At 44.5% G+C, this 18899-nt stretch overlaps 1 protein-coding gene across 3 annotated transcripts in view; it reads left to right on the forward strand.

Moving 5' to 3' along the window:
• The window catches only part of fam184ab (family with sequence similarity 184 member Ab), a 219695-nt gene that overhangs the window by 140080 nt on the left and 60716 nt on the right, over nt 1-18899 (forward strand). For all 3 annotated transcript variants that reach the window (XR_010038917.1, XM_063222858.1, XM_063222859.1), the window contains exons 13-15: nt 2777-2989; nt 15253-15406; nt 17736-17863. Coding sequence is in view for 2 of the 3 variants with exons in the window: in XM_063222858.1 (XP_063078928.1) it covers nt 2777-2989; nt 15253-15406; nt 17736-17863 (495 nt within the window). In the remaining variant the exon portion in view is untranslated. The remainder of the gene's footprint in view (nt 1-2776; nt 2990-15252; nt 15407-17735; nt 17864-18899) is intronic.

Raw genomic sequence — 18899 nt, forward strand, 5'->3', positions numbered from 1 at the left:
AGTCAGATCCACAGTCTGCCTACTCTTTGGATGTCCAGGTGACGGCTGACACACACACACACACAGGCCATGCCTCGGTCTCTGATATTTCAAAGGAGACATTTAGAGCCCCGCAATCATGGAAATGAATGCCATTAAGCCACTGCATTTGCCTCCTGACTCATTTCCTAATATGCACCATAGAAAGCTGTACACGCAGTAAAACATTTTTGTGATGTTAAATTCAACTCTTGGAGAGAAGAACCAACACTATCAGTCACATTTCACTCTCCAAGGGTTGAAATAACACTGCACAATTTACGGTATGGTGTTCAAAGTGCAACCTTTGGAGTCAGTGATGCTCGCAGGAAGATAGGAGTGGAATGGAAGCTCGTCAGGAATGTGAGGGTTGGGTTTGTGGTGCGGGTGACAGAGACATCTCCGGCACCTCTTGCAATGTTTCGCATCTCACCAGCGAGCGCAGCAGAGCAGACTGACAGACCGCTCTTTAGGGGCGCTAATGTAGCCTTGCCTTAATCTCGGGTATGAGATCATTAGATGCTGTCAGAGGGGTTTTTTTCGGGAGAGAACATTGCGGTGCTGGTGGTCTTATTACTGCAGATAGGCATTCCTGTGAGGTCTAAATGTTCTGTGCCAGTCCACTGGGTATGTCTGATCTCATTCAAGCTTTGTCCCGCACTTTATGAGCCTGAAACTATACAGCCAGAGGCTTCACACACTAATGGATAAAGTAGCCCAAAATATGAGTTTGTGAAAACTTTTAGCTATAAGGGTTTTTTTCCCTGCTAACAATACAAGTCCTCCTACTTCCTAAAGTCATTTAATATGTTTTCTTTTACATATGTGTTCTTAAAGATGTAATGAACTATTAGCCATTTGCCTCACATTGAATGGCCTGACGTACACAGCAAAAAAATGGGGTCTATTGAACTCTTTAAAAGTACAGTCGACCTCATTTTAAGAAAAAATGCTCTTATGTACAGTAGTTAAGTCCCAGTAAAATATGAGAATACATAGGATTTTTTGTCTGTGTTTGCATTGCCTAGTTTACCAGTATGGCCAAATTAAGAGTAGCAATGCAGGTCTATGGGAGGAAAACCGCTATTTAATACCGTCCTGTGATCACTTGTGGCTTGATGCTAATGCTCCCATTAATCCCAGTGTTAGGGGCATGGCACATGTGGAGAGGTGGACTGCTTCAGAATGTTGGGACAGCAACACAGAAAGCTCTGGCACCAAAGGTCCATAGCATGGTGCGGGGGACCTTGACTGAGAATAGAGTAACTGGGAAGCAAGGGCATGTAGTGATTTGTAGGTAAGGAGTAGAATTTTGTATGACAATCAAGGCTTTACAGGGAGCCAGTAGAGACTGTGTGATTATGTGTTTTGCACTGTTGTTTTTGCATGTTGGACCCTGGTACTCTGTAGCCTGCCCCCTTTGTTTCATGGCCTCACTGCAAGGACATTAGTAAAACCAGGCTGGTGACTGCCACTGCTCTAACACACCTGGTGGTAGTTGGATGTGAATGGCCATATTATTTATGTCATTGTGAAAGCAAGGAAGGGGACAGTTTGAAGGTATTGGCATTTTCATTTGTGCCTTGAGAAAGTTGCGAAGTGATTGAAGTGGTGGGGTCAAGTGTGGCAACTGTTTTCCTGTCAACTATACTTAACTTGAAACTACTCAATGTTCTCTCTTTTTCTTCACCCATTCTGCCACCTCGCTCTCACCCACATTGTATTGGTGCGGCTGAAATGTAATATTATTTTGCCAATTGACTTCCAGAAGAGAATGAGGTAGTTTGGGTGCTATGCATAAAATTTGGTGTCAGTAAACGCTGTCTTGCTGTCTGTCGGCCCTATTTCAAAATCAAATGCATGCAAATAGAATTAAAGAAGGCATGGGCCTATTACTTTTATGACCATGATACCGCACTTGAAAGTCAAACAGGGATTTTATGCAGAATAATATGTCAGCATTTGGGTAGTATTTATCTCTCTCTCTCTCTCTCTCTCTCTCTCTCTCTCTCGTTCTTCTTCTTCTCTCTGTCTCTGGGGCATACATGCTTACATATCTTTCCTTTTTTCACTACAGCCGTACAGTATAGTAGGTATCGTACCTGTCATTTCGCTTGAGTTTGAATTTGATGAGCGGAAGGGAAATCTAACTGGCATCAGACTGGCATCTCGTTCTCTCAAATAGTGTTCCCAGGCCAACAGAAGACTGTGCCAGTTACCGCACCTAATATTAAGCCGACTGATGTCCATTCTGAAAACCAGAGCATTCGGGAATCAAAAAGTTTGCAATGCGAAACTGGTAAAAGCACCCTTTTCTAAGCGAACTGTGATAACACGGAGATCGGCAGGTTCATCACTCATGGTGAAATAGACAACATGGTATGAACGCAGATCGTTTCCCAGTCAGCACTTTGGCTCCCAGCGTAACTGGTATTGGAACGGGAACTGGCACCATTTTGGTTGTTGAATGCCATCAGTCGTGATTACTGGACATCTTGAAAACCGCCTGTGGTGTGAAACGGATTTTCCGCCTTGAGTTGAACATTTTAACTTCTTGATCCGCTTGGAGCGGACAGGTGGAAAACCCGCGTTCTGCCTTGTGCTTGAGCGTAACATGCTCACTTTCATTAAGGAACAACACACCTCGAAAAACACCTTGTACGGTAAAGCCTGCACTAGTTTGCATTGGCATGCGTCGAGTTATATTGAATAAAAGTCAAATGTAATAATATACCTCTCATTTCCCCCCTTTGGTTAGATCTCGCTCCTGAAGCAGAGCCTGGAGATGCAGCTATCGCAGTCGCAGACGTCGCTGCAGCAGCTGCGCGCCCAGTTCGACCAGGAGAGGGAGCACCTGAGCGCCCAGCTGCAGGAGCTGGAGGCCGAGCACCAGCGCAGGGAGGCGCGTCTGCAGGAGAGCCACTGCTGTGCCCTGCAGGGCCTCGAGGAGGCACGCCAGAGCGAGCTCAAGGTGGGTAATGCGTTGTGTTGGTAATGTGTGTGTGTGTGTGTGTGTGTGTGTGTGTGTGTGTGTGTGTGTGTGTGTGTGTGTGTGTGTGTGTGTGTGTGTGTGTGTGTGTGTGTGTGTGTAGCGGTTAATCGAATCGATTGGAAACATTTGTGCTGTTGACTTGATTGGCCGCCACAAGTGAAATTCCCTCTTCATTTGCATACTAGGATTGAACTTCTCTCAACTTCTTGACCCCATACGAATGATGGAGGATTTTTGTCCCTTTTTTGCTCTCATGTGTCCTCCCCTTTGTTCCCATTCTCATTTTAGAGCTTGGGTCCTAGCAATTTCTTCTTTGCATTTTTCTTTTGCTCCCTACAGTCGCTCCATAATCCTAGCCTTGTCTTCATCTTGCTTTGCGTCTCAGGCCTCTGGTGTCGCCCTCTAATGGAACCCCGCCGCTGAGCTGATGAGCAATAATGGTTCCACTTGTACATAATTCCGACGACTGCTGGAACACCATCTGCTGTAACAATGCGCTTTCGCGTTTCCTCCCGTCCAGTGTCTCTGCACTTAATTGGTTGCTTCGTAGTGTCGGGGGCCTCTCCCGACTCGTGCATCTTCATCTCACAGAAGCTCCGCTGACAGCCAGCAAAAAGCTGCCATGCCGAACTACTGGCTCAAATGAGACCTAATAGATACATCATGATGCCGGGGGAACGGCGCAGGAGTAAAAACATGCTGTCAGATGGACCAGATTGGCGTGTCAGCAGTGGCAGTGGCATGCTATCAATGTACCATTATGCCTCGACATTAGGTCAAGTGAAAATGTCGACGGCATTTCTTCTGGTGTTTTGGAAAGCAAGTAAAATGGCTCCAAAGCAATGCAGTGTGCAATTCAGAGTGCTTTCGGATAGTATTCCAACACATGTTGCACAGACAGCTATTTAACAGACCATGCAGCCTTGTAGTTCCGCTATTCCTCCAGTAAAAAGCGTTACTATTATTCGCTGAAAAAGCACTACTAAGTAGGCCTTTGTACATTTTATTTGTGAAGCACATTTAAAATTAGTCCAAGCCGACAAAAAGTGCTTTACAGTGAAGCAATAGTAAAAAATACACATTACTACCATGGTACTACACTACCTCTACAATACAGCCCATGGTAATACATTATGACCCATTGCCATGCTGGTATAACATGGTATAACATGTGTCTTATGCACTCTTGGCCTTGGCCTTGGCCCTTGTTCTGTTGCTATATGGGTCCTCTTCCTCATACTCATCCAGCCATTGAACCCCATGTCACTGTTCTAGTCTCATCTAGCCTGGCTATCGTGACTACAACTATCCTTGAGAATTTGGTCTGGCTAATTTGTGTTGTCAACCTATTTCTCCGATTGAGATGCCATGGCCATTGTCTAGCTCCTTGTGCTATTGGTTGAAGCAAATTTGATCAGACCACCCATTTCTTCACTCCCTTGCTAACGTAAACCAGTGTTTTTCAACCTCTGTGCTGGGGAGCACTAGTTTGCTGTGAGAGATCATCAGTTCTGCCATTAATATGGGAAATAGAGTTTTATTTGCAGTTAAGATTTCCAAATAGTGTTGTGCCTTGGAATTTTGTCCTTGAAAAAGGTGTGCCTTAGCTCAAAAAGATTGAAAACCACTGCCTTAAACACATCACATCAAGGCATTGGAAATGTTCAAAATGTATTGCTCCCTCCCTCCTTGTTTCTCTCTCCGTATCTGCTCCCTCCAACTCAGATGAAAGCCAGTTGTGCAGTATAGACAGAAGATGTAAAACTTTAAAACTGTAAAACATTTCACACCCTGAAAAAAGGAAGTTGCCATGCTGCCTTAAGTTTGAAAGTCAACTCAACTCGAGGCTTTCTCAACTTCCTCATGAACCTCGTGAAACTTTGTGCAGCGTTACAGGTAGTATGGACGGACCCAGGCTGAGCCGCATCATATCCACTATACCTGTCTCCCTGTTCCACTGTGCTCCCACACAGTCATTTTCGCAGTGTTAATTCAACACCCAGAGGGTCGAAGAGATTGTTGCTCCTACTCTCAAAGTGTTCAGTTAACACTCCAACACTGCACACTAACAATGTCCCGTGTGCCTTAGGTGGAGGTTCCCCTCACATGACTTATCGTGTCCTCGGCCAGTCAGTCAGTCAGGAGTGTCCCATGAGGACAGAGCAGTGAGATTTGGGGCTTCATGACCTGTCCGGGAGGACAAAGCAGTGAGACGTTGAGGATTCAAAACCTCGTGTCTGCCCCCCTCCCCCTGTCATCCCCCTCCAGCAAGGGCTGCCTACTGGCGTGTGGCTGTGAGACTCCAGTGAGAGGTTTATTTTTCCTCCTTTCCTGCGGAGCCTTTGATGAACTCCCTCCCCATCACAGCAGGGAGGTGAGGGAGTTGGGGGTGAGAAACTTTTAACGTGAGGGGAACTTAGAGAGACAGGGACCCCCCCGTTCTTTCTAAGTTCCCCTCACGTTAAAAGTTTCTCACCCCCCACACCCACTTTTAACGTGAGGGGAACTTAGAAAGACAGGGGGGGTGTTCACCGGTGTGGAGGACTCTTGAGACGGAGGTGTGTGTTTGTGCGTGTGTGCACGTGTGGTGTGTGTACCCACGTGTTGAAGAGACTAGCCCGGTGAGAACTACAGTATAGGCGCACAGGAGCACTAGTGCAGAGAGCTGTCAGAGGATCAGTGTTGGCTGGCCGGTTGACTGGACAGGTGTCACATTCAGCCTCGGGGGGTGGTCTTGTCACGGCAGAACTGTCACCAGTGTGAACATGGAGACTAACTCTAGGTTTTTTTTTTCTCTCTCTCTCTCTCTTTTGACTTTGCATTTGCAGTCAAGCGGCTAATTTGTTGTTGTTGCCTCAAAGGATGGACTCGGATGACTTGGGATAGTTCAGGCAGTTAGCCGGGAGTCCTCAGACAGTACAGACAGTCATTGGACGAGGCCCCCTCTCTCCACCAGGGGCTCCACTTCCAGACACCAAGGCTGAGCTGACACCACCCAGCCTGCCCAAGGGCCACTTGCCCTGGGGCACTAGGCCTCAGTAGACACCCCATACTACCAGGCCCACACTTGGCACACTAACTATGATAATAGTTAAAGAAATATTAAATGAATAAATAAATACATTTAAATAAATGAACAGCAAAGCATTACAGCTTCATATAAGGTTTCCTGCTGACTTTTTTGGTGATGTATCTAGGATGTGTACAACTTGTGGTTTGATCTTGTTCTTCTTCTGCAATCTAATCTTAAAGGTTTTTTTTGCAAACAGAGCACTACTGCAGTACTTTTATGTAATGGGCAGATTAATTATCATAAGGAAGCATACATCTCATCTATTCATTACCTTAGAAGCCTGGGTCAGTATCCATTTAAACAACAGCTGCAAAATTGCATGACTCGTAAGTGTGTATTATAGTGTTTTCTGTTTTGTCTTTTTTACATTCCATCTTTCAGACATTAAAACAAAGCAACCATTAAACTTAATGACTGCTAATTTCTCTTCAAGGAATGAGACAGGCATGTGTTGGAATTCCCTTCACTGTACTGAAACGACCCGTTGGTGTGTGCTGTATTACAAAGTGTATGGTGTTGGGAAGGCACGTGGGATGGTCTGCTTTGAAGGTGTCACGTGGTTAAGTCTCATCACAGATGTGATGTGTGGTGAGAATGTGTCGCTGAAGGGGAGAGAGGGTCTAGTGGGAGATGACACACATGCAGTGCGCGCCAGTTCCGCCACGGGGGGCAGCCACTGACTGTTGGTGTGTGAGCTGTGTTGGCCGACAGCCTTCGCCCTAGTCTGTATGATGGTATTCAGTGACATGTTGAACCTTTGACCTTTCAAATGCTGGACATGGAACTGTAGCCCAGCGCGCACACATGCTTGTGCGCGCGCACACACACACACACACACACACACACACACACACACACACACACACACACACACACACACACACACACACACACACACACACACACACACACACACACACACACACCTATACTGCACGTACATATACATGCGGAGAAGTTTGTTTGCTGGGCTGTATGCTAGAAAATATTTTGATAACTGGAGCCCTGTTTGAGTCAGTGATGTGTTGTGGGCTCATATGTTTTGCATAGTTAAAGGGGTATGCCACTATTTTGGGGCTTAATACAGTTATTGCAGCATGCTACACAGATCCATTGACTTTCACTAGCTTAGCGTTATATTCCCTCTTTTAACTTGTCTTAAAGCAAGACAATGCTTAACATGAAAAATAAGACACTATACCACCTTTATAAACCCCAGCCAACGATTTTAACTGTATTAAAGGTGCCCTATTATGCTATTTAGAATAACTTTCATTGTTAATATTTTGCTTTACTGTGGTTAGTGGAGTTTATTTTGAATGATCACTTGTTTTCATGTCCATTATTTTTTATCATTGTGTACATGCACCCTACGCCGCCTGTTTGAAACGCGTGGAAGTGCAGAATGTTAGACCCTTCAACATTCTGAAATCTCGACGCAGCATGGAGCGTTTCATCAAGCATTCTATTACTAATATTACGTCAGCAGCACAGCTGTTTTTGACCTGGAATCCAACCCTGTAGCCTATGTCTAAAGTTGACAGCCAAATAGTTCACCCAATGTCCACAATTAATCTGAAAAGGACGCATCATAAATCCCACGTTGTTATTTGTGCGCCTTGCTGTGTCATTTGCTGAAACCCAGTCCCTATCCAAAAGTCTTCCGTGCATGGGCTTCAGTTTGATGTCAAAATCGCTTGGGACAATTAGGCTGCCATTAATCTGAGAAAGGGTTGAAAGTGCTGGGTACAGACTATTGCTTCCGATTTGAGCTTTCATGAAATAATACGCATATTGAAAGAGTGCGCCCAGTAAGACAAGGGCACGACTTGTCGGACTCAAACCTATCAATTCAACGTCTGTCAGTGATATCGTGACACCCTATTTGTGATATGAACTCCGTGTTCAAATTCGTCCTGTGGTCTATTTGCAAGCCAGACTGAATAGGCTACTGAGCGCACGCGTTGTTGGTTTTTAAAAATGAGTTCCTGTTTGCTCGTTGTCTGTAGGCCTAATGCACAATGGTGATAGGCTATGCTTCATAAAAATACATTTCAAGGTATTTTCAGGTACATGGTTTCATTTTAGTAACTGCATTTCTATTTAGTCCCCGGCAGAAATGATGCGCCCACTGGATTGGAAGCGCAATGGGCAGTCCTCGATGGATTGGTTTCATACTGGGTCTTATAATAACGCCTAGGCCTAGTCTCGGTTTCGTGGTTTTTTTGTTCGCATTTATCGACAGGACAGGATTTTTTATATAACAATAGGCCCTATCCGTTTCAGTTTCAGTTTCATTATTTTTGGCATGCCGCCCGACGACTCGGCCAGTTTTAAACGACGTCAAGCCAATATCCACGTTGCTCTTGCAGATATGATGAACAAAACTGCGTTGCATTTTAATTACTGAATTGTAGCCTACGCATAGCCTATACTAACTGGCTAATCCTTGCCAACATTGCTGATGCAAACGGCTGCTGGTCATGTCGTGATACCTATTTGGATAACATCAGCGCACGTCTTAATGTTATGCTTCAAGCGGCAATACAAGTGTAGGGTTTTCACATCTTACCAAACAAAAGTTTGTCTTGCCAACAGCATATGCAAAACGGCCCTGAAGCGAATAGAGAGAGACAGGAGAGATTCGAGTCTTTCACCCACTTGGAAGTGTTTTGGATTCTCAGTGCGCAACTGCGTTAACGCGTTCTGCCTGTTTTCGACCTTCCTCATTCAACTGTTTCTGACCCGTTAGCCATAGGCCTACCAACCGGTATTTTATCAATGTAAAATGCAGCTTTAATATCACAATGAAACAAAAATATATAACTTGGGCCACAGGTGAGTGTAGCCTCCAGTCTAGACCGATGCTGTAGCCTATTGACGGAGCCGATTTATGAATTGAAAAAAAAAACATGCGTAATGGAATAAAGTTGTGGATGGCGAAATCCTACACTATCCTTGTAGGCTACACTATTCTTGTACACTATTTTGTACACTGAGTGGTGTATTCACAAATAGGATACATCTCATCACAATACTGTCAAATTCAGATAGGCCTAGGCTATGTGGCTGCGATGAACAAATGCGCATTAGGTCTACTGTCTCTGCAATTAATAAATGGTCTGTGACATCGTCAACACTCCATCCCATAAGCAGCAATGTTAGGTACAGCATGACGTAGACCCGTACCGGAAACAAAAGCTATAGAATGTTGAAAACCCAACCACGCGTTCTCTGACAGTTGAGAAATAGCGTTCCTGCGGCAGAGAAATTCTCCCCCAAGAGGCCAATTTGTGAAATGCAGCTTTCACCAAGCTTTTACATACAACAGATGCTGTGTAACCCAATAAATGGGTAGTGGACATGAAAAAGCATAATAGGACCCCTTTAAGCCCCAAAATAGTGTCATACCCCTTTAAAGGGAGAATGGAATGGCAGTGTACAGGTATATGAAATAAACAAGCATTGTGACATGGTGCAATTCACTTCTCTGTGACGCAGGGATTGAAATAAGCACCTGTCTACCTACCAATGACGGGTGAATTTGGCCTTTGGTGAAATTTTTCTGCATGCGCCCGGGTTGATGCTAAATTATACGCAGCATCCAACATCAAAGGTTTAAACAAATTGTTCATGAAAAGAGTTATTGGCATCACAATAACTGACTTTTTGACCTCTGAAACAAAAGAATTGATCAGAAAACTTGGCATTACAATGTTTGGAACGGTTGAATATGAACTGGTAAAAATGGTGACTGGTAAAAATTGTGAATGACTGGTAGATTTTAGAATGTACCTGCCACAGTGACTGGTGGAGAAAAAATGTAAGTGCTCTGAGACTAGCCCCTGCTCTGACAGCCCCTGTGCCCCTGTGGCCTCTTGCTGGAACTGGATGGAAAAATCAACCATTTGAAGACTGAAAACATCATGACATCACACACACACACACACACACACACACACACACACACACACACACACACACACACACACACACACACACACACACACACACACACACACACACACACACAGCTCAATAGAGGGTCTAGGCAGGCAAGGCCGTTTAAGCTCCTCTCCAGCCTATCAAGGTCAAGCTGTCTAGCTAGAGGTTTCTATTCAATAGTAAAAAAATATATACTAAGATAAAGTTTGTGCCAAGAATGTTTCATCAGAGAGATGTGGAAGGCTGTGAAGGTCTCTTTCGTGCTGAGACAGAGGTGTAAAAAGCTTTACCCCCCCCCCCCTCTCTTTTCCCCTCCTTGTTTCTCTCTCCATATCTGCTCTCTCAATATCTGGTCTTGTGAAAACGTGTCATGCAGTGCAGCCTGAAGATGGGTACACTGTAAAACATGGCATGGCAGTTGAACCTAAAAAAAGGAAGTTGCCCTGCTGCTTTAAGTTTGAAAGTTAACTCAACTGGAGACTTTCTCAAGTTGAGTTAACTTGCAAACTTCAGGCAAAAAGGCAACTTACTTTTTTACGTTTGACTGGTTGCAATGTTTTTTTTTTTTTACAGTGTATGTAAAGGGACAGATAATACACTTGTAGCCATGTTTATATAGCACTTGTAATCCCATTGAATGTGTAAACAGATTAAATATGCATCATGCAAGCAGTCAAATAATGTCTGTGAATGTAAATGGTTTACATTTTTAAAAGCAATTATAATACGTGCTTTAGACTGTTTATATTTAAACCAATTAAATGAGGAAACAGCTCATTTAATCAGTTCTCTTGCATTGCACATGTAAACGTAGGCAGTGTTTGAAGTGACACACAGCGCTCCAGGAAACTTATGAAAATAGAGACATTGACTTCAATTTAATTATACAAAATAAACCTCTAATTAGCAGATGTATTTCTCTTTCTAAGCCCCATAATCCATCAGTATTTACAACTTCATGTGAAAACACATTACCACTTACGTTTCAGATTACTACCATGAGGTACTTTCAGAGCAATTAATGACAAAGTACATATAAAAGGGTAAGCAGAGAGAAATAAATGAAGCGAAATAGATTGGTAGAGAAAGAACTAACCTATTGGGAGTCAGGAAGAGAAGGTAGTCGATGCCTTTTTTGTTGTGATGTGATCAGGTGGTTGTCTTTGTTGTCGACCCCATCGATCGTCTGGGATAAGCAGAGTTGTCATTGAAGACCGGCTCCACTAAGGCTGCATCAGTACATCGACAATGATGTGGCTGAACGAGATTTTTCTACCAGCTCAGGGGTGCATTTCTCGAAACCATACTCACTAACTACATTAGCTACTTTTTTGTTTGCAATGCAATTTCCCAATGGCAACTACCTAAGTGGCTAACTGGCTAAGAACTACGCTTTCAAGAAACACAACCCAGATGAACACTTTTTAGCACTTTCAAACTCATTGACTCTCTGCCATTGTCGTCTCACCACTACCATCATGAGTATTAAGTGTTTGTCCATTTTTCTCTCTGTTTTCTGTCTGTCTGTCTGTCTTTCTGACTGCCCACCCCGCCCCTCTGTCCCTCACTTTCTCATTCTATCTTTGTAAGGACCAATGTTTCATCTGTCTCACCGTCAAGACACAAAAGTGTGATGTGTGGTGTAAATGTAACATAAAAAATGTGCTTTTTTCCCCCAAACCAGTAATTTCACCTCTTCTTTTATTCCTTTTTAGCCTGCTCCCAGATGTATTGCCTGCATTGTCTTAAACAATGAGCTCTTGTATTACTCCAATTCCTCAATGACATCATGACCATTATTTTGTGTCTGGCTTCTACTATATCCTGTAACAATGGCACTGCACCAATTTTTTCCTTCACTAATCTCTACTATCTCTCCTTCTCTCTCTCCCTCTTTCTTTTTTTTGTACACACTCCAATTCACCATTCTTTTTCACTCCTCCTTTCTTGCGGTGCCTGTGCTCGCTATAATCGTCCATTTCTCATTGACTGTGTGTGTGTGTGTGTGTGTGTGTGTGTGTGTGTGTGTGTGTTAGCAGGGTGGGGTGTGTCTGTGTGTGAGTGGTGCAAGTGTACACAGGTGCCTACGTGCATATGTGTATGTGCATGTCCCTGTCTGTCCGCACACGCATGTGTGTATATGGGGTATGTTGCAGGCTATGAAACATATGGTACTCCATGGATTTATACCACCAGAGAAGCTCTTTTCTGTCATCATAGGGCTGATTGAAATGGCTTAACAGAGTTTGTTTATGAGGAAAAAAGTGTAGGTTATTATTATTTATTTAGGTTATTATTAGATTATATCAGATTTGTATTATTTCAAAAAGGGTTTAAGGTCCAGGCTCAGGATTGGGTTCAGATATCAGGCCTGGATATACAGTACTGCACCTTGTACTTGGAGACATAGGCGTACAGCAGAGGAGAGAGTGGGAGAAGTCTCCCAAGGAAAGAATATGGAGAACTATAGGGGAGATACGCTGTAGGAAAATATAGAGATATATTAGGAAAGTAGGCGGTATATATAGAGAGAAAAAAGTGGAAGAATTTAAGAGAGAGAGAGAGAGAGAGAGAGAGAGAGAGAGAGAGAGAGAGAGAGAGAGAGAGAGAGAGAGAGAGAGAGAGAGAGTGTGTGTATGTGTATGTGTATGTGTGTGTGTTCATGCCTAAATCCCACAGCTCCTATGTTGTACTCCTGTCACATTCTCACTCACTGGTCTCACATATCCCTGAATACATGTATACCTGTACACACCCACACAAGTAAATAAACAATGTGTGCGTGCGTGCGTGCGTGCGTGCGTGCGTGCGTGCGTGCGCACGCGTGTGTGTGCACATGCGTGTGTGTGTGTGTGTGCATGTGCATGTGTGTGCAGGGGGGTCATCCAAGGAGACAGTAGTATTCCCAAGGGGTCACTGTGTAAGCTTTGTTTGTAGCAGCTCAATACAACCAACCCAGCCCCCCCCCCCCAACCACACACACACACACACACACACACACACACACACACACACACACACACACACACACACACACACACACACACACACACACACACACACACACACACACACACACACACACACACACACACACACACACACACACTTTTCTGTGTTTATTTGCTCTGTCTTTCCATTCTTATCTACAGATAAGTCACTGTCATCACCACTGTCATTGTGTTTATCTCTCTGTCTCTCTCTCTCGCTCCATGTCTCTTTCTCCCTCTCTCTGATCCCTTCATCACTAGAACCCTCTCCTCTTGTGTTATGTTTGCGTGCATGTGCGCGCGCTTGTGTCTGTGTGTGTGTCTGTGTGTGTGTGTGTGTGTGTGTGTGTGTGTGTGTGTGTGTGTGTTATTGGTTTGTGTGCTGATGCTTAGCATGATAAAATCCAACTGTTTCTCTTTCCAATCCCCTTGTCCCGCCCTCCCTGCACCTGTTTAGCTGCCAAGCCGGCATACAGATGAATGTGTTTACCTTGGAGTCTACAGGCCTAATTAGTGGACACCTACCAAAAGACAGACAGACAGACAGACAGACAGACAGACAGACACACACACACACACACACACACACACACACACACACACACACACACACACACACACACACACACACACACACACGTTCATGTACACTTTACACACACATGCATACGCACACGCACGCAAATGCACACACACACACACACAATCCATACACAATCTCCCGTGTGGAGATTTCAGGGTTTCAAAAGTAATGCGTGGGGCACAGGAGCAGGTTTGTCCCTCATCACCGAAGTCTCTGCATCTGGGAATGGGGTGGGGTGTCATCTTTGAGTCGCATCCCTATACGCTGTCAGCTTAAAGTGCTGGATACTCTTTTCCTAGGGGTCCATCAGTCCGCCTGGCAAATATTTCTCTTTGTGCAATAACATTTGAACGCTTGGATTGATTTTGTCCCAATTTTGTGAGGTAATATACTCTACATGAACTGAGGTACTGCTTAACGTTTGGACAGGGCAACCTTTGCAGAAGGGCCGACTTTTAAGATGGCCGCAGGGGCATTAGAACCATCGCTTTGGCATGAAGTTTCACCCCTTTTGACTTTTGCCTCTGGTTTCTGTTTTCTCCCTACTCATTCTGTAGTGCTGGATATACTCTTTCCTATATGCGATTTTGACTTCTTTTGTCTCTGATTGCCCGGCCGTGTGTGAGTGAACGGATCTGTGTGTCCGTGTGTATTCAATGTACATATGAATTTTCAGCACAATCTTGGTAAATCGATGTAAATAAGAAGGTGATGCCAATTTCTTGTGAAATTTCGTGCGTGTCTTTGTCTTCCTTTTTTTCCTACCTTTGAGAACTGGAGGGCAGCTCTCCAGGAGCCCGAGCAGGGTTCTGCTGGCTGCTGATGTATCTTAAGTGTCTACTGATTGTAATGTACAGTAATTACCGCCATCAGCATCCACGCCTTGAAAGACCCTAAAAACGTTTACACCTACTGTTCTACTGCTTATGAGGTTTGCCTTCTGCCGCTGTGTGTGAGTGCGTGCGCGTTTGCACTTTTGTGCTTGTGTGTTTGTTTCATTTTAAATCAAATATGCAAACCTGAAGGGAAGAAAGCCAGACAGCACTTACAGTGTATTTAATTCTCTGTCTCATTATCTTTTGGAAACCAAAGCACATCAACTTAAAGTAGATATTATGTACATGTGTCTGTTATATTGTCGCAGTAAGACAAGACATTAACTCTGAAAGGATATCTTTTCATTGTCTTTATGCTACATTACATTTGTTTTATCACTGTACAAAGATATGTTTGTGTAGTTCAACTATGTTTATTATCATGTCTAAATCTTTCGTCTATTCTCCACCACAGTTCCTCTTTCTCTCTTTCTGTAGCTCCCCCTTGCTAATTCTCTTTTTCTCACTTCCCCCATCCCTCATTTTATCTCCCTTAATCTTTATCTCTATCGTTCTCTTTGTCTTCGTCTCTACTTTCCCTTTCATCGTTCTCATCTCTCTCTCTCCTTCCCCATCTCCTACCCTTTCTATGTGCTGATCTCTCTATTGCCCTCTCTGTCTCTCTCTCTAGTAAGGTGTTGCCAAAGCATTAGTCACACAAGGAAGAAAAACAAAAGGAAAGTAAACTTGTGATCTTAAACGAATACAACTACTCAAATTAACATTTCTGTTACCTTTGCCCCACCCCCTCTACATATGCCCCTCCCCTTCCGCAGGAGCTGGCTGAGCGTCTGCGGCACCAGCACCACATGGAGCTGCAGTCTCTGCGGGAGGCGCACAGGCACAACATCGAGACGCTCAAGCAGCAGTCGGAGCAGGAGCTGCAGACACTGCGCTTCGAGCTGGAGGACGAGGGCAAGGCCATGCTGGGTAAGGGGAAGCACAGTGCAGTCAACATGCACATACAGTACATACATATACACATACACACGTGTACGCTACATATAAACAAGAGCACACACGCGTGCGCTCACACACACAGTACAACATCAGCACAGCAGAGAGACACAGCGGGGAGTTGATTGGGCAGTGAGCGACAAACTGTTTCCCAAATGCTCTCAGATCTCTCAAATGCTGCTGTTCAAACAAGTCACACACACCAAAAAAAACACAGGTGAAAAGGTGAAAACATGTAATGGTATACACGTTTCAAAATTCCCCAGAATGTGCTATAAGCTGTGCAATGTTCACCTACTGTATGGCCCACAGTCTGCTCTGTAGCAGGGACACAGCGTCCAATCTGGCGGACAACATAATAAGTTATTGGTACTGCCGAGGTCAGAAAATGATGACTCCTAACTGACCGCAACGTCTGACCTTTAAAATAGAAAATCATTTTGCACTCCCCCCGCAGGCCCGTTAGTGTTTACGGAAGATGAGTCATGATTATCACCACCGCTCCGACCACCAGCCTCACCACTCCGACTGCTAACATCACCACTCCCACTGCCCCACCACTCCCGCTCTGCACTTTGAAGTCAAACCAAAGGGCACAGTCCATTAAGTGCAGATGGTCCGGCACAAAGACGACACACTCAGTTAAAAAGTAATAATAAGAAAAGGATGTCTATATAGCCTGGGCAGCGCTGTGTTCTAGTGGGCTAAGGTGCAAAACCCTAAAGCTGGGGACCCGGGTTTGAGTCTGACCTGAGATCCTGTCCCCCATTAGGACAATGAAATTCTAGAGAGTCTTGTCCCGATTGGGCATGGCTTGGGTTGCACGTATGCTAATTAACTTAGAACCTGCCCTGACGATCCCGTTTGACCGACTAGGCTAGGCTAGCTCACAGGTCTCACTTTTAAACTTTGGCGATTGTATTTATATCATCAAAGCCCCCAAACAGTGTGCTATTTTATCTTGCCCCTGGTGGTCTACTGTACCTATGAAGTGATAAACAACTTTGAGCTTTTTCAATGGTTTAATGGCCCTGGCCAGCAGCTGCTAAGCTAGACCATAGATTTCACGTCGGTTGCCACCCCACACATGATTCTCTGCCACTGTCATTAGTTAAACTAGTAGTGACTTAGGACATTAAAAGTGACTTAAGACCTAGAATTTCATCATCCCTTTCATAATCATTTCCTGTCACCCTCTCAATGTTTGGGGCATAAAATGCCTAAAATCAACTAAAAAAAAAAAAAAAAAAAATCCAGTGTTAACTAAACACTTAGAGAGTACCCTGGGACCAAATACACTTTAGAAAATGTAAAATCCACTCTCTTAGGTGTTGAATTAGGACCACATTTTTATTGTGTACAGTACTGTAGTCCAAATGAATAGTTCCCATCACATTGTGGAGTGGAGTCTCTGTTGCTAATACAGTAGGCTTTTGGAAATGGATGTATCAGTGATTAATGAGATTTCCATTTTTAAAATGTGCCAGCAGGATCCCAGTTATTGCAATCAGAATTTAAAAGTTGCTCTGTTTTGTGCCGTTGTTAAAGAATTGCAGTGCTCTCAGGAATGGATGTACTGCAAGTGAATGTACACGCACACACACGCACACGCACACACACACACACACACACACACACACACACACACACACACACACACACACACACACACACACACACACACACACACACACACACACACACTCATGTTTGTGTAAAATATTTATTGCGTATGATGTATGAGTGATTGCATATTTATTGCACATCCATCATCTCCCTGCCCCTCTTCTCATCTCATCATCTCCCAGCAGCCTCTCTGTGCTCTGAGCTGAACCACTTCCACGCCTCAGCCATCAAGCACATCCATCACACACACACACACACACACACACACACACACACACACACACACACACACACACACACACACACACACACACACACACACACACACACACACACACACACACACACACACACACACACGGCATATGCACTCGCACACACACACACACACACGGCATATGCGCGCACACACAGACACGCTCACACACAGGTGCACCTACACACACACACACACACACACACACACACACACACACACACACACACACTCACACACTCACACACTCACACTCACACACCTCACAACTTTTTATGTATCATTAATTTGTTGAGGAGAATAAGAAGACACTCACTCCATTCTATGAGTATAAAGTACATACTAGAATAAGATATAATGTAATCTGGGATCTGCAGTTGCTAATCTGGTCTCCAATCTCCCCCACCTCACCTCATCCAGCCTCTCTGCGCTCGGAGCTGAATCACCTGCACGCCTCTGCCATCGAGCACATGCACCAGACCCACCAGCAGGAGATCGTGGTGGCCAAGCAGGAGCTGGAGAAGGCCATGGAGCAGAGCAGGATACAGGTAGGGGACCTGACTACACAGTCACACGCACGCAAGCATGCACATACGCACGCACGCACGCACGCACGCACGCACGCACGCACGCACGCACGCACGCACGCACGCATGCACACACATACTGTGCACACGCGCATGCATACACACACACATTCACACACACACACACACACACACGCATATACACGCGCAGGCATGCATCTGCGCGCGCACTCACATCCGCACGCACGCATGCACACACACACATCCATACACACACACACACACACACACACACACACACACACACACACACACACACACACACACACACACACACACACACACACACACACACACACACACACACAGACACACAGACACACACAAATATAAGATCCATCCATAGCGATTCTGAGACCACAGCCAAGTACTTGCATTTGTTGAAATCTGTGCTGGGATGTCCATATGCAGACATCAGCTGATGTGGGTTGTAGATACCCAGGTCATGGCCCTTTCCAGTACTATCTCCTGCATTATTGGAGCTATCATAATTACATGGTTATAACGATTTATAATAATAATCATGACAACAAAATCACAGCAATCTAAAGTCAGTGTACCCTCAGCTGGCCCTGTACCCTCAATACCCTCAAGATGGCGCTACCCCTGTGTTCTATTAGTTCTATGACGTCTGTGCAGACACCTTATTGTTTCCCCCTAATCTATCTACAGTTGCAAGGCCTGCTAGTGGGCTCCCTGTCTGGCAGTAGCAGATTGCAGTCTATTGTGTTGTTAGTTCAGTTCAGTTCAGTTCAGTTCAACTTTATTGGTACCCGAAGGTAAACTGGGTTTGCAGTTTAAAAAAAAAGAAAAAAACATATTGAAAACATTTAACTTTCACACATTTTGGTTTTGCATAGGTTTTGTTTCAGAAGTGTGTTAGCCCTAGCACAGTTGAAATGATCTGAGATGGGGGGGATACAGTAGTACACAAATAGCTGAGGTGGATTTGGTGAACGTGTACTGACTATGGCTTATTGTTCATACTCATTATTAC

Source organism: Engraulis encrasicolus, chromosome 18 (genome assembly GCF_034702125.1).
Source record: "Engraulis encrasicolus isolate BLACKSEA-1 chromosome 18, IST_EnEncr_1.0, whole genome shotgun sequence".
NCBI lineage: Eukaryota > Metazoa > Chordata > Actinopteri > Clupeiformes > Engraulidae > Engraulis > Engraulis encrasicolus.